Source organism: Larus michahellis, chromosome 7, assembly GCF_964199755.1.
Source record: "Larus michahellis chromosome 7, bLarMic1.1, whole genome shotgun sequence".
NCBI lineage: Eukaryota > Metazoa > Chordata > Aves > Charadriiformes > Laridae > Larus > Larus michahellis.
Window position 1 is genome coordinate 26347525 of NC_133902.1, and position 16500 is coordinate 26364024.

A 16500-nucleotide genomic window follows, 5' to 3' on the forward strand; every position below is an offset into this window, starting at 1 on the left:
AGGAAATACTCTATGCCAAAATCACATTGCCTCAACTATTTCAAAAAGATAATAAAATCTGCTTTCAATTATACAAGTCTGACTTATCCCTTTAGACAGAAAACATAATATTTGTAGACATGGAAAAGATGAAAAAACCCACATTTATCTTGATTTCTTATTCTAATACCTGAAATTACAATGCCTTTTACAAGATTGTTATTCCCTTTGATTAGAATTTCACAAGCTCTGAGAAATACATTGGATTTGGTTGTACTAAGTAATTATTTACAGTAAATGTTTTTATTACGTACTATCATGTGTTTTGATAATCATTAGGCACCCTCAGAACTAAGTGTATCTTGCCTCCTTCAACATAAAAATGCACATTGGTAACTTTAAAAAAAGCTGTTAATGATTTGTTTACTCTTCAGTGCTCATCTTATATTAAACAGAATTTAAATCATATTCAAAGACAAAATTAATAATTTTGTTACAAGCTTTTCTATGGTACACACCAGTACAAAGATATGGAAAGGTAATGGGCAAAATATTATCCAGTTAAATATCTAACTTCAGATAACAGCAACTTGTTGTCTGTGAGAAGTTTGATTTAGATGACTTGTCTACTATTACAGATGACTTCTATCACTGACAGGGACAGAATCCATCCCCTAAAGCTGCTGTTTTCCTGATTTTCCTGCAAGTTTTTGAAGCTCTGCAAGTGGAGCAGAGATTCTACATAAAAGTATTTTTTCTTTTTAAAAAAAATGTAAATAGACTAATATTCTTAGCAGTAAGACTGGAGTCCTACGGCAGGGGGGAAAAAGGTGTATGATCACGCAATTCAAGAGTTTATCATAATGAACGTGCAAGAGACGTCAAATTATTGTATAAGGTAGAATTTACTAGCTTCTGTACTCTCTATTTTACTACCTTAATAGGCCTTTTAATGTATTGTGTCTGTCATATATAGAAATACAGAGTATAATGTTAGTCTAGATAAGATGGCTGATATGAGATACCAATGTATAACATAACTTTTTTAAATACTAAACCATTGTTGACATTGCTACTTCCTAGAAAATGAAAGACTTGAAACAACTGTTTATATACTGAAAAAAACTACCCTTTTTTTCCTTTCTACAGGAAGATTATATCAAGCTTAAAAATCCTAAAACTAGATCAAATATTAGTACTTTGACAAGAAGATTTTGTTTCAGAAATAACAGAAATTGTGTACTGCCAAAAGCTAAAGTCAAATTAAATTGTTGTTTTTATTTGTGTTTCTTTTTTATTTTCGCTTAAAGACAAGGATAAGATGGGAAAAGAATATCTGGCATTCTATAATACGGCACACACAATTGTTTTGATTTAAAATTTTTTTCTCTTGAAATGGGCAGCTGCTTTTCATTGTAATGACCAGATATAGCTAACTGGTTATCTGAAGAAAACTGCCTGGGAAAGTCTTGACTAGCCAATTTCCCTTCCCACTATAGTCTTTTTCTATACAGAATTCTTTGTTAATACTGCTATTATTTTTTTGCCTTCACACTTCTTTCAGTGGCAAAATTCTTGTTCTTCCCTGTTTTCCAGTGCATGGAATTTCCATAACAGTATCCGACTAGAAAAGGTTATCTACTAAACTTTCACACAATAATAGCAGCACACATTTTTACTGCTTCTAACTCTAGGATGTATGCACTTATTTTCTTGTTGTTTTGAGCAATCCCAACTGGATGATTTATTAAATGGTTTAGTCTTTTGTGCATTGCTGTGTCTGTGGACTGTCCCAACTATATCTACAATCACAATGCAAAGTAGATCAATGCAGGAACCAAAGTGAATAGTCTTGTTTGGGTTCTATTAGGAGCTTATTCCAGTGGATATCTGTGCGCTTCTTAAGAAATTAGTCTGGAAATGCGGAGAAGAAAAAAAAAAAAAAAAAAAACACAAAAATTCCAAGCCAGCACCTTTTGCTACGAACTGCATTTTTAGTTGCTGATAATTTAATTTCATAATATCCAACAATTAATGTCTCATTTTCCTATTTTAAAAACATTATCAAATTATTCCTCATCTTACCCCTTATAAAAGGAGTCTAATGTCAGTATTAAAAGTACTTACGGTAACATAGGTACTTTTTCCAGTTCCTGTTGGCCCCACAAATATAGAAGGTTTTTGATGCACTGTCAACAATTCCATCAATGCCATGTATCTAACAGTATCCAGAGTCGGTACAATTATTTCATTAAACATCATATCTTGAGGTATAGGAGGAGCTGATTTGAGTGTTTCCACCCAGGGTTCCCAAATTCCTGCTCCCTATTTTAATTTACACAAAAGTCATACATTTTTAATAAACAGGAAAAAACAGCACAGAACCAATGGAAATAGAAAAATCAAAGTTCTATGACTTAATAGATGTGGCTATCAACCAATTTTTAAAAGGATTAAAAAATGTCATAGGTTTGTTTCAGAATGCAGTGTTTTCAATTGAGAGTATTTAAAAGAAACATAATGCCTTTGTCCTGAAGCATGCAACTACTGAAAGATAAGGACTTTATCTTACCTTTTACATCTGTACACATGCTATATACGTATATATATATAATGGAAAAATACATATATTCATATATACATTATATATAGTATATATGTAATAAAATAGGAAATTACTGTATGAATGTAATCACTAAAATTTAAAAAAGCAGTCAGTCGCCAACTCTTACTCATAATAAATACCTCCAAACTATGAAATTTGAGGGTAGAATAATTTCTGTGCTGAAGCACCACAGCAAAGCTTTCTCTTTTAGACCAGCATACTAGAGGAGTCTTAAAAGATGTCAAAGTCTTCAGCAGTAAATTAATATACGGAGATTTTAAAAAACTGTAAATAGCCCTGAAACAACTCTATGTTCCATCATATCCCCAAAAATTTCTATCTTGAGATAAAAGTCATATGAAATTCCTAGAGACTTCTCTCTCCTTAAGTCTTTCTTAGAGGTGGCATATTCCCACCTCTTAACACAAAAACCCCTTTACTGGAAAAACATGTTTTTATCGATTATGATCAGAAGACATAAAGCCTTTACTGCTGATTGAACTCTCAGACGCTTTCCTTGGGAAGATGCAGGAAACTTGCATGAGCTGAAATCTAGACAAAAGTCATTCTCGTTATACTGCAACAGGACTTCACAGGAATGACAAACTCAAAAAAAAGGTATATTTATCTTGGACTCTCTGGAGCATACTAGATCCAGTGTGTGAAGTCTTATTCTCCACTAGGAGAGATGCATCATGGATGCTATCTTTATCCCAGGAAAAAGGAGCAGAGAAGAGGCAGAGAAGTAGCTTACTATAGTAATGAGTTATGTCATAAAGTATATCAAGTGCTTCCTCAACCTAAGAAAAGGGCTGAAATCTGAAATAAAAAAAACTTGCAAGAAATCAAGAACAAAAAAATAACAGAAAAAATAACTGGTTGAGATTTTCTGCAAACTTGTTTTGCCAGAAGAGGCAATTATTCTGGTAGCCAAAAAGACAGGCTTTGGATACTGCAAGTCCCAGCCAGCACACTAGACCATCACTAGGCTTGCAAGGGTGGACTGTCTGGCCTATTCAGTGATAAAAGGAGCAGGCAGAAGAAACAAATTTACAATAACAATAAGCACCTTGTAGCATTCATAAAAGATTACTTCAAAATGGAAGTACACATCTTATTTTGCAATCCTCACCTGTTTGACAAACCGATAGTCATAAATTGTTCCTTCTGTTGGAAACGGGACTGTAAAAGCTTTTGAAGGCTGTTGATCAATACTGCTCAACAATTTGTATCGTTCTCTTGTCTCCTCACTAATTGGTCCATTAAGCATTTCTCGTACAACTTTGTCAAATTTCAGTCGATCATCTTCCTTACAGCTAGCTCCTACAGACCATATCAGTGAAAACAAAAAAATACCCTAGATTTGGAAAAAAACCAAAATGTAACTTCAGTACCTACATATTACAAAGTTCTTATTCATTGAAGTCAAAGAAATCTTTGCCATAATTCACAGTAGAATTACACTGGACCAACTTAATTTTATGTATATAGTATGGAACCATGCTGCTGGTAAAATAGAACACCATTTATGTTGACTATCAGCATCTGATCACGTTGGTTGTGCAGTAAAATGCCTGACCTGCTCAGCGCAGAGCCACTATTTGAGAAAGTGCAAGCACAGACTGCTTTTTATTCCAGAAAAGTTTAGATTATCTTTCTGTTAATCAAAAGCCCATCTCATACAGTGACGGCTATGCCTGTTAACAGGACTTTACATGAATTGTAATACTTATATAGAATTGATCTAACAAGTAATAAACTGAGATACCAGCAACTGGAGAATCATATAAAGTTTCAGCTGGTTTGTATAAAATTCATTAAATTTATATCAAGACATCAAACACGTCAGATTCAACTAGGTATCAATTATAAAGAAAGTAATAGTATTTTCCGCTATGGGCATTACAAAATATGTATTCTAATTTTGAAATATAGGTTTTATTGCTTGTGAAGTCCATTTCACTAAAGCCTGGGTTTGGAAGTCCCTATTCTGTATGTTAAACTAACAGCCTACCTCAAGCCAAGAGAAAATGTCACGGTCATTCATTGCTTTAACTTTGGCTTCATCAGCAAATTCATCCATCATGCAGTCCATCAGATTCATTAGTGAACGAACTAGATTTGTATCTGAAGTAGGAGACAGTTCCTGGAAAGAAAGAAGAAATTCTCTCAGTTGCAGATGTGTTTTACTCACTGAAAAGAGGCTACTAGATGCTAAGGTTTTTTTCCTCACTGTGAAGATAAAAAAAAAGTAGGATAAATGAGTCTAAAATATATTCACATGCAAGTTAAACAATACACACAGAAACCTTGCTCACAGCCTTCATCTTAACAGCTCTTTTAAAAAAATAATAAATATAAATCAATATGGTCCAAATAAAGAATTTGTTCCTTCGGCACTTGGAAGTGAAAATAATTCATACCCTTTTAGTTTCTCAGAAACGTTCTTTATCCTACCTTCGTGTATTTCCTGATAAACTCAAGAGAGAGCGGAATCATTCTGTCAAACAGGCCTAATATAAATTCTTTATGCACAGAGCTGATTCCTGAATGCATCGTATTTAGCCAAGACATCATTAATGGTCTCCAGCCTAACATATTTGGCTCCATATAAACCATACCACACCTTGAAACCTGAAAATAAAGAAACAAACAGATGCATGTAATATTATGTGATCTCCAAAGGCTTCTTCCTATCTACAAGAACGTAAAATAACATTCAGTGTTATAACATACAACTTCTGGGATTATTAGAAGCTGGTATAAAGTCTACAGTGGGGTTCTGTGAGCCCTGAGACAGACAAGTTTCAAACCTTGCTTTATTTTTTCAGCCAACACGAGATAATGTCAAAGACAGATGTTCCTCTAAAATGGAATTAGTTCCCAACATTAATTTCACAAAAGATAATAAACTGACTACTAGAGTACTAAACTTTCAATTTTTAATTGTTTTACATAATTTTTAAGTAAAAATTTCTTCCCAGTATGACTATGCAGATATTTTGTTCTCTTTAGATTATTATCTGAACCTCTATTCATATTCAAGAGATAATTTTTGCATTCCACAAAGTGCCATCAGAAAAAACAGACAGATATAGACAGGTGCCAGAAATGCAGTGATTGTTGATTTTACGATAATCTGTCTGGGACATTAAAGATTTGCACATGACTGATTTTATTTTTCTTGTCAGGCACTTGTAAGGGCTGGACTCTTAGCAGTTACAGGGTCTTCTGTATATGTAATTCACATTACACATGTAAATATGTAATTTTTCACATCATATTGTAAGATTATGAAAAAATTAAACAAGAAAACCAAGCTACAGTGTTCTTTATTTTAAATATATATCGAAGAAATACAAACTGATAATTACTATTCTTAGTTAAATATATATTTTTAAAATTAGAATATATATCACAATAATCAAAGACATCTGTAATCAGTCTTTCAAAGACAGGTACTTACAGTAGCAGGAGAAGCAACTTCTAAATCCATTGGTTCAAAAATAAGACTCATTTCCTGTGACATTTTGATGATCTCTCCACTCATAAGGCACAACTTTTGATTATCGTCAAGCACCGTATTCATATTCTCAATCCATACTGCATCTACTGGTCCATCAAAAACCAGCCATTTCCTATCTGGAGTCTGGTTTGCAGAAAATATATTTATCAAATATTCGCAATTTATTTTACTATGTTTACTATAAAATAAATATTTTAGATCTGCAGTTATTTTCCACAAAAAATAATTGAAAATACTCGGAGTACAGGGTTGTATTCACAAGCAGTTCCAGAAATGACAATCTATATTCACAATTTAGTTTTACAACTTTAAAGCATATACTGTAGTTAATGATAGAAGGTTAATATCTTTGACTGGTTTCTCTCAGTTATACTTGCAACACAGTACATTGCTTCTCTCAAACTGCAACATATTCAAATACTTTATGACACAGTGAGACTGTTCATACAAATTACTACTCATCAGTAATACCTGCTGTACCCTTACCATGGAAGTCAATAGGACTAATTTAAGGAATATGGTAATATCTAAATATAATATATCTGGGGTTTTTTCTGGGTTTTCACAATATAAGCAAACAGTCGTAGGTACTCATATTTCTTACAGGAAAATACAAAGCAGTTGTGCTGTTCTTCAAATGTTATCAGAGATGATCAACTGATCAACTTCAATATACTATTAGTTTATTCAAGTTTACAGGAGCAAAAAGTCCAATACTTCAATCACTACCAAAAAGTAAAGTATCTGTCAGGTAGGTAGATCTTTTATTACACTCAGTGAAAATATTTCAATGGACCTTAATGGAAGGTCAGCCATAAGCCACTCTCAGACAGCAGCTTCTTCCAAAACAAGCATCAAAATGCCCATATACATAAGCAGCACAGATATTGGCCATAATCAGACAAAATAATGAGTGACAATATGGTAGAAAAATTAATTACTCATTTATTTATAATATACATAAACAAATAAACAAACAAACATTTTTTTCTTCACAAAAGGACTTCTGAAACACAAATCTTAATTCACCAGCATCCAAAAGGTACTTTGCATGAAGCACACTACAATCTAGCCAAACTGCAAGTCTCTGCATTCAAATAATTAAGTATATGATTCCTACAATGGTTGTGAAAACAACATGGAATTAAAACCTAAAATGTATAAATTGAAAAGTCATTTCCCAAAATTCTCTAAACCTCTTAAGCACTTACTGGGGAAGAAGCAAATGCTCTGAAGCTCACTGCTAGGATGCCATCTGACCACTCATGTGACACTGGATCAAATTGTCCATACAGCTGACCCATTGTTATGGATTTGGGATTTAAAACAGTGATCTGAACTTTGTTTTCTTCCATCAGCCCCTAAAGACACAAAAGTAATAAAATCTGTTAACATCAAACATGCAATTTATTATACTATTTGTTTTATTTTGCATTTTACAGTTATATATTATTAAATCTTCATAAAGATTTCATCAATTTGCAGCAGGAAAGACATTACACATATTACACTTGAAAGATGGTTCACAAGTGTCTGAGGACCATTATCCCAACTTTATCATAGGTAGTTGGAAGTCTAATTTTAATACTGAACAGTGGCTTGATAAATGAAGACATAATTTTTTTTTTTTTTAATGTTAGTGAACAGGACATTAGGCAGTCCATCAAGAAACCCAAGTTCTATTCTTACACTTACAGAGATTACAACAGGCTGAGCCCTCTGTCTCTCTATCCCATTTTTCCCATGTTTAAGGAATAAATATGACTGCCTTGGCAAATTTCTGAGATTGATGTCAAAATGATGTTACAAAGTTGGTTTGGGTTTTGGGTTGTTGGTTCTTGTTGGGTTTTTTTTATGCTTAAACCACGTAAAGATATCTAATTTTACTTTTTGATTAAACTTCAACTGATTCTTTTCTTCTCTCCTTGTGACTAAATACGACATTTAATACCACAGCCATGAGAGATGAGGTGGCTGAAAACCACTGTTCTACAGGAACGAATTACAAGAAAAAGTTACAAACTGCAAACACTCATTTAAACAGCTACTTACTATAGCCTTAAAATATAAGAAACAGGTATGCCTGATTTAAGAAAAAAACCTCTTTCTTTCCAAAAAATAGCCCTATTGTTATAAATTTGAACTAAGAAATCAGGAATTCGGTATGATTTCATGTCTGTTCTGACTGCCTTCCTCCCACTGGTACACATAATCTTTCTTTGTTTCTCATCATGAAATATAAAATGCAGGAATTTTTACTATATTATTTCAAAGGATCAAAAAATATGTTTATAAAAAAGTGTGATTGCAACTTCTTTTTCTGACAGTTTGTAATGAATTATAACTTATTCTAACATACTTTTTTTTCCAGCAAAGTGAATATTCAGAGGGAAATGTAACATTTAAAGAAAGGGGAAAATGGACAATATCTTCTTGAAAAGAGTTATAAGCTATGTGAACATCAAACACTCAAGCATGACAAAAATACAATTTAAAAAAAACCCGAGTACAGCAACTTTGTCACAGTTTCCCAGCTAAAAAATTAAAACACTGTTGCAATGACAAAAAATTAGATTTATAATCTTCAAGATGTGCATGTACATTATAATTTTCTTTTGTATTATTTCTGTTAGCAGCTTCTTACCTCATTCCTCACAAATCTCTCCTCATCTTACTCATCACAATGCTCCCTAACTATAAAATTCAGATATAGTCCCAATACAGCTGCAAGAGTTCCCAGAACTAAACACTAACCGTTTTGGATCGATGAGATTTTATTCAAGATGGTAAAAATCCTCCAAAAAAGCAATTGTTATCATAGTCAAAATGAAATTGTCTTGATTAGTTTGATACCAGTTCTTTGGAGAGGGCGAGAAAAGAAAAAGAAAAAACTCCAATAGGTGTGATGGCCATTCAACTAATCATTGGAGGGGACTGAGAAGCTGAGCTAACAGCAAGACAATCATCAGATAAAAATTTCTTACTCTTACCACATAATTACCACATAATTTTTCCCTTAACAAACAAAAATGGGAAGGAGTAGACAATGATTCACTGAATTAAAAGGAAAAGCAGAAAGTTAAATATCGTTTTATTGGAGTGACAGGCAGGAACAGAATTTCTCCTACATACCTAAAGGAAAAGCTTCACAACTTGATCTATAATATAGGAAGTAAATAAGTAACAGCTTTTAACAAATGATCAAAAGAATAGAGATGTTTGATAGCAATACCAATGTGAAAGTCTAGCCAATCCAGTCTTGCTTATGTCTGCACAAAAATACAAGGTGCCTGTCTGAAGATCACCTTTAAGGAAATGAAACAATTTTGCTAAGGTGGTTGATTGCATGTTTCCAGTCAGCCAGCCTGAAGAAATTCAGCGTCCTGAAGATCACTTATGCTTCGTGGTCATTACTATTTTTCTCTGGAAGTGCCTGGAGTTCAATGAGTGGGCCAGGCAACTCTCAAGTCTCAAATCCTAAACACTTCATTTCAGAAACAGCTACAAAAGTGCCTCGTACTGGGTTTACATTCCACCCTAGCAGATCAGACTAGACTGAATCTAGAGGCCCTTAAAACACAGAATACTGAAGACAATAACTATGATTAGATTGTTCTGCAAAAGCCTCCACAGCCCATGGCAGGATTACAGAGATCCCATATGAAATATAAATATTCTGATGGCTTGAATTTGAGCAAGATTTTGGTATAGCTATACTACTGGACCACTTAAATGTTCCACAGATAACAATTATTACCCACTTCTCCTATGTCAGGTCAAAAGCCCGTTAGCAGAACAGATCTTGGATTTGTTTCAGATCCAAAATTCGTCTGAAAAATTTAGATAGTCTGGTTTCAAAAATAATCAAAATTTGAGACTACTTAATTTCCTGGGTTTACATGGGCTTATTATATCCTTATCAGAATATCTTCAAAACTTTGTATGAGTTTGTGGAGCATATCCATTGCTTGGTGTAGTTCTAAACAAAATAATCTCTGTTAAGAGAGAGTTCAATAGCTCTCGTGAGTAAGCTTGAAACCTGGTATAAAGCTTTCAAAAGGAACAGTTTATGATAAAATTTAAGTAGCTAATTCATTCCTTGTCCAATCCAATGAAAAAATCTAAAGAAAATGTCATGTGTTCTCTAAATGATGAGACACAATGTATAAAATGTGTATGTTTAAACACGTGCAACGTACAAAATGTGTATATTTAAAATCGGGTCATCCTATCTTATGTAACTTTGGAAGTGCAGAGTCTCAATCAAATTCTTGAGCTTTTCCTTATACTTTTAAGTTCCTTAAAGTAAACTTTGTATTCGGTATAAATATTAAAATATGTTTATAAAATTTTTTTGAAAATAATTTTGCACCAGAAATGTTTATAAAAATGTTCAGATACCTTCTCACATACGTCTCCCAATGCTCCTGCCAGAACTCGATATGCAGATGTTTTTCCACCAAAAGGCTCTCCAACTATCATAAAGCCATGACGCACAATCATCATCTCGTATATCTGCAGGATCTTCATAGTAAATACGTCAGTCATTTGCAAATTCATAGCATCACAGTTTGTTTTGATGGCTTCCAATAGGTCATTGTAGTCTGGTTTCGGTAAGTTCACACCAGGAAACAAATCAGAAGTAATACCCTATCCAAACAATTAATTGGAAAGTACATTTATTTTCACAGTAAGGTGGTTTGAAACTCATTTAATCAACCCTTTGTTGACACTAGGCAGATTAATATCAATTTTGATTAAAATAAAATAATTATGAATTTCACTACACCTTGTCTGAGCCAAAGATTTATTATTGATATTTATTTCATGTATCTTTTTCATATTTACCTGGGCATACAGAAAGGGATTAACTATCTAAATATATTCTTTCCTGATAAACATTAGCTTTTATTAAACTAGTTCATAAATCTTGCAGTTAGAAAGCAGAGAAAGTGTTTAACTTTTTTCTTGATAACTGAAATATAATTATCTGAAATTTAAATTTAAAAGCAAAGCTTCTGCAGTTTTGCTTACAACAAAACAAGAAAGATACAGAATAAACTGAAGATATAACAATAGAGAAAAAGAATCGGTGGGCTATCATTTCAATTAGACAGAGCTGCAGTATCAACTTGGAAAGCAAAGATTACCAAAAAACCATTCAAAATAAAACATATTCTTTAGAAACTACAACGTCAGCAATTATTGGTGAACTTAGAATTACATTATTTTGACATTATTCCTGTTACTCTGTACATTGCTTTCTTCTGACTGCGTGCCTTGGTTTTCTTTTAGCACTCTTAGTTTCTACTGTTAACACATCCTGACCTTAAAGTGTTGGGTTTTTTTACTGAAGTGTATTAAAATACATTTAACATTCTGTGCCTCCTACCAGAGGCATGTTTTACAATTGAATATGACAAAACCAGGGCTTTTCCAATGAAAATTATCATATTTCCCAAATAGAAATATCAAGCTGTGTTCAAGGTGAGCAGCTTTTCTTGTCTGAAACACATTTGATGTAAAATTTCTTTTAGTCACTCTTCTGCACTTTTTCTCCACACTCTCTGTTAAAGAATTGAAATTTTATACACTTGTGCAAGAATATGGTCTTTCTATGCCTACTAGATTTTATCACTAAGATAATGAGAGAAAAAAATAATCTATTAATCATTTCCTTTTTACAAAATGGATGACATAAATATGGGTAAATGGAGGAATACCATACTAAAAGAAACCACTCAGTATCACAGCATAAATTGTACTGCTGGGCAAAAGTGTCTTCTCCAGAACAGAGCAGGGTCAATATTATAAACAAAGCAATTAATAGGGCCCAAAGACTTTATGAGAGGCCCAATGCAATATACTACAGCATAGTATTAAAGGAAAATCTTTTTTTAAGTGTTAAAAATCAAGATTCAAAACTCTAGAAGGACTATAAATAATTTAAAACAAAGTGAAGCAGAGTCCCGAGCAAAACAAGACAGGAAAATATGTATCATTTGCATACTCCTACATAAACACAGAAGAGTTACTGTGTATCTCAAGCCAGATGGACCTGACTACACTGGAGACAAGAAAGGCAAAACCAGCAAAATGAAAATGAATAATGGAGGATGTGGGTGTTTCCCCATTTCTCTTAAGTGTAATATATAAGTTAAGGGAAGAAATTAGTATTTGTCATAACAAAAATGGAAATAATCCTTAAAATCATATTTAAAATTTTAAATTACATTACTACTGCTGAACTTCAATCTTTTTAGAATTCTTTCTGTGTCTGATAAGAATTTCAAACAAAGCTACTTTATTCCTGAACTAACGGAATTAGGCTATTACAATTCCCACATACTCTAGGCCTAACTTACTGCTGACCCTTAAATCTGTCCCACAATGGATAACTAATTACAGTGACATTGTGGCAACATGCTCATTTGTCAGTGTTTTTCATTGTAACATGCATCTGTTCTGTACTGACATAATTATCTACTTTAACCCTATTTATGACCCTTAAGTTCCTTAGCCATCTTTTGCTGTTTACAAGTCAATAATGTGATACTTCCTAGTTTCAACTTAATTTTTTTTTCCTCTTTTGGGGGTATTGCCAATGAGCAAAATATTAGTGTGTGCAAGGCTATTTAATCTCTAAAGTAACTCACGTTTTTTATTCTATGAAAGTGAACTTATAGTATTACTTCATAAATGTACTTAAGAGTTAATTTCTGTACACTTCACATTACTATTCTTATTCTTAAAGACTGAAACTTAGGGAAACAACAAGTGAAGATGCTTCAATTTTCCCAGACAACTTCTCTAAATTTATCTCCACTATTTCAAAACTTACGAAAACACAAAGTCTCCCCCTTCATGTTCATGAATTTTAATTAAATTAGAATAACAGTGTCCAGAGACGTATGTTCATTTTCTAATTCATTATGCTTTCATACAACTTTGGGCAATGCAATTACCTTTTCTGCGCTTCAGATTTCTAAGGCATTTTATTAAAATTCCTAAAGGAAAGGGCTTCCATATTACTTTCATGCCCTCGTGTATGTTTTCTTACAGAAATTACCTCATTGTATTCCATTTTAAAATTACAGAAAAATAAGTATTATGCATTGAAAATATAATTGCAACTAATATTACTGCTAAAATATACCTCTTACTATCCAAAACAACTAATGAGAGCTTTTGATGTTCTGTGTGTATAACTGCACACAAATTCCCACGGCTCTATCTATAAGATCTTTCCACTAATGTTTAAAAAGGTACACCTGAAGGACAATGTTTTCGCAGTTTCCAAACATCTATATACACCAGCCCAGATCCCTTCTTTTTCTAACATGACACAGAAAGCTCACAGCTACCAAAGACTGCAAACTTTTCCTAATAAAGTTAACAGCTCACATTTCTGTTGGGTGTGTCTGGTTCAATCAGAGGTGTATTAAACACACCAATCCTGCGGTAACAGATTATAAATCAAATCCGAATAGCCCATATTAGGACACTGACTGACTGTTTTAGTGCATCATGTAAATCAGGGGAGCAAGTTACAAATCATTCTCTCCAGCTCAGTTCCATACCGAGATCAACTCAGGACAAGAACGAATGTGGGCCACTTAGTCTATTTACTATTTTGCATGTTTTAAATGAAAATCCAAATTTTCTCTTATAAAAAGGAGACTATTAGTACCTACCTATTTCATAAGAATACTTATAAGGTGCTCTGAAATACTGAATACACAATATATAAAATTTTTGTGTTACCATTTCAAGCAGTAGACTTGGCAGAAACTTTCATTGATCTAAACTATCAAAATCCAAATGCTCTCTATATTTGCTAGGAAGGAACAGTTTTAAAATAATTACAGGCTAGACTAAAAAAGTCTTTGGTCCATCTGTCTGGTAAACCTGTTATATAATATTTTTTATCAACAAGTATATAAAAACCTGTGTTTTCTACCTCGAAAAGTGGTATATCATGAGACAAGAATTTAGGCAGGTTGACATCTGTAATGGATCTAAGGAGCAAAATTTCTTCATCTTCCAATGGATATTTAAGCTAAAAAATATAAAAAAAATGTTAGTTAATTTTTATAGTTGCAAGAAACAGATGCTAAACTTGCCTGTTTTACTGAACATTTCCTGTTATGCATCTATGCAATTATTTTGGCAGGGTCTGGTCCACTGATAACAACATATGTTCTGCATGAATATTTATACATTTATATCAAGGTGTTTTTCAGTAGGTTTCTACAGTCAGGACAATTTCACTTTAGTTTATGCCCAGTGATGAGTGTTACTATAAATTTTATATGACATTTTTTCCTAAACTACTGGGTTTTTTTGCTTTCTAAAATGTATTCCTTTTCTTCCTAAGAATAATAATTTTCCCGACTTTGATATAAAACTTCTGCCTTCAGCAAAGTCAAAATTCTAAAAGCTTGCATATGGGTGTCTCTGTCAGATTATAAAAAAAAATAAATAAAAATGTGCCTCTTTTGACACAATACATAGCTTAGTGACTGATTTTGGGGTTTGTAGGGTTTTTTTTGTGATAGTAGGATTATGGGTTGCAATCAAACTGGAATGGAAGAGAATTATAAATATACTAGTCTACTTAAATGAAAATAACTGAATTAATACAAAACAGTTTCTTAGTAAAATGTATACATTCATCCACAATGCAAGCCAAAATAAAATACTACATCCTACACCATTTTTCTTGAAGATAAAAAGAGTGATCAAAGTCACATGTCAGATATTCGCCAGTGTGTTACTGGAAAGCGTTCACATACTATGGCAAAGGCATCTGAACCTGATAAGAAAAGCAGAGCAAAGCAGTGGACAACTTGCCAAACAACTCAGTAAATTTGCATTTAACTAGAATTCCTGAAAGATAATCAGCACACTTAAAAGGCGCGTCATTCAGTAACAAGTGCTGTGGTGAATGGTCAGGTAGCTTTATGTCTTCTTGACTTTCCTCAGCTTATGCCCTAATACATACTCTTTCCATTTTCAGAGGTATCACAGGATGAAATTTTAAACAGCTACTTGCCATTATATAGAATAAAGTACCTTCTGTTACAAAAGAGACACAAAAGTAAGTTATTGGATGACAAAGAAAATTCAAAAAATCATTTACCTTCAGGTTGCCAGCAGCAGTGAGTACTGACTTCACAGCTCTCATTCCATAATCATAATGGTGCTGAGAAGACAACTGCTCTGAACACAGACGATATGTAGCTACAATTTTTACAGATAGAGGTCGAGCAGAAACAAATCCACAAGAATACAGAACAATCTCTGCAATCATGGCATAATCAGGAACCATCATAGCTACTGTTCTAAAGAGAGCCTATTAAACATATGGAAAAATCACATCAGAAAAAATTATACCGCCTTATTATGTACAACATTTTTTCTAGAATTACATAAACACTATTTTTTCATTATGTCATTAATACAGTGACAAACAATTAAATTTAACTATCACGACTATGACTACAATACATTTAATGGCTTTCCATAAACATTTAGAAATACTTTATTTTTCATTGTGACAATTCATGGTTGTAGGTCGTCTTCATTCAAGATTAACAACAAAAACACATAAAACACCACAATCTCTAGAAGGAATGGGGAAGTGCAAAACCTGTGCTCATTTTTATCATTGTTCTGCCAAGCAAGCATCAGAATACTTTCAAAAACTTTCAAAATTTTCACTACTTGTCACATTCTACCAGAAAGTTTTTAAAATTATCCTCTTTTTATTGATACAAGTAGTATTTTTGTACTCATACTACGTGTTAGTGAGTACACTTCCCAGAGAGTTCTGAGAAATATTTACAAATATTGTACTTTTTTACGTTTTTGATATCAAGATTATTTGCTCAGATTTCCTTTTCTTTCTATGGACACAGGACAAATGTATTTAAAGGGTAAAAAAGGATACAGCACTCTTGTAATAATCACTCAATAATAAATTTATAATAGAAATCTCTTACATTAAAACCACCACAAGTCTCTTTAGATCAAACAAAAAGATCAGAAAAAACATAAATTAATAAACCCCCCCACATTTTTATTCAATATTAAGATATTATTCACTGCTTGTACACTACAAAGCACTCCTTTGAGGTTTTGAACTTTCAGATTCAGCCAAGAAACACACGGGGGTGGGTTTAACTTTTTGTTTATTGTCAGACCTTGAATCAAGCAACCACTTCCTGACATTTTAAAATTTAGTTTATTCCTGTTTTTCAGTCTAATTATCCTTTTTAATTTCTTTTTCTTCTGAGAGAAGATGATTTTTACACTAGTGTAATAAAAACCTGAAGTTAACCGATATTAAATATTCTTAATAATGTCTATATTTGACAAAAAGTGATTT

At 32.8% G+C, this 16500-nt stretch overlaps 1 protein-coding gene across 1 annotated transcript in view; it reads right to left on the bottom strand.

Moving 5' to 3' along the window:
- The window catches only part of DNAH7 (dynein axonemal heavy chain 7), a 115239-nt gene that overhangs the window by 52764 nt on the left and 45975 nt on the right, over positions 1–16500 (bottom strand). Inside the window, exons 27-35 of the mRNA XM_074593757.1 lie at positions 15253–15465; positions 14071–14169; positions 10512–10760; positions 7322–7471; positions 6051–6233; positions 5042–5218; positions 4599–4730; positions 3717–3941; positions 2107–2304 (exon numbers count right to left, since the gene is read on the bottom strand). Of these exons, the coding sequence (XP_074449858.1) occupies positions 2107–2304; positions 3717–3941; positions 4599–4730; positions 5042–5218; positions 6051–6233; positions 7322–7471; positions 10512–10760; positions 14071–14169; positions 15253–15465 (1626 nt within the window). The remainder of the gene's footprint in view (positions 1–2106; positions 2305–3716; positions 3942–4598; positions 4731–5041; positions 5219–6050; positions 6234–7321; positions 7472–10511; positions 10761–14070; positions 14170–15252; positions 15466–16500) is intronic.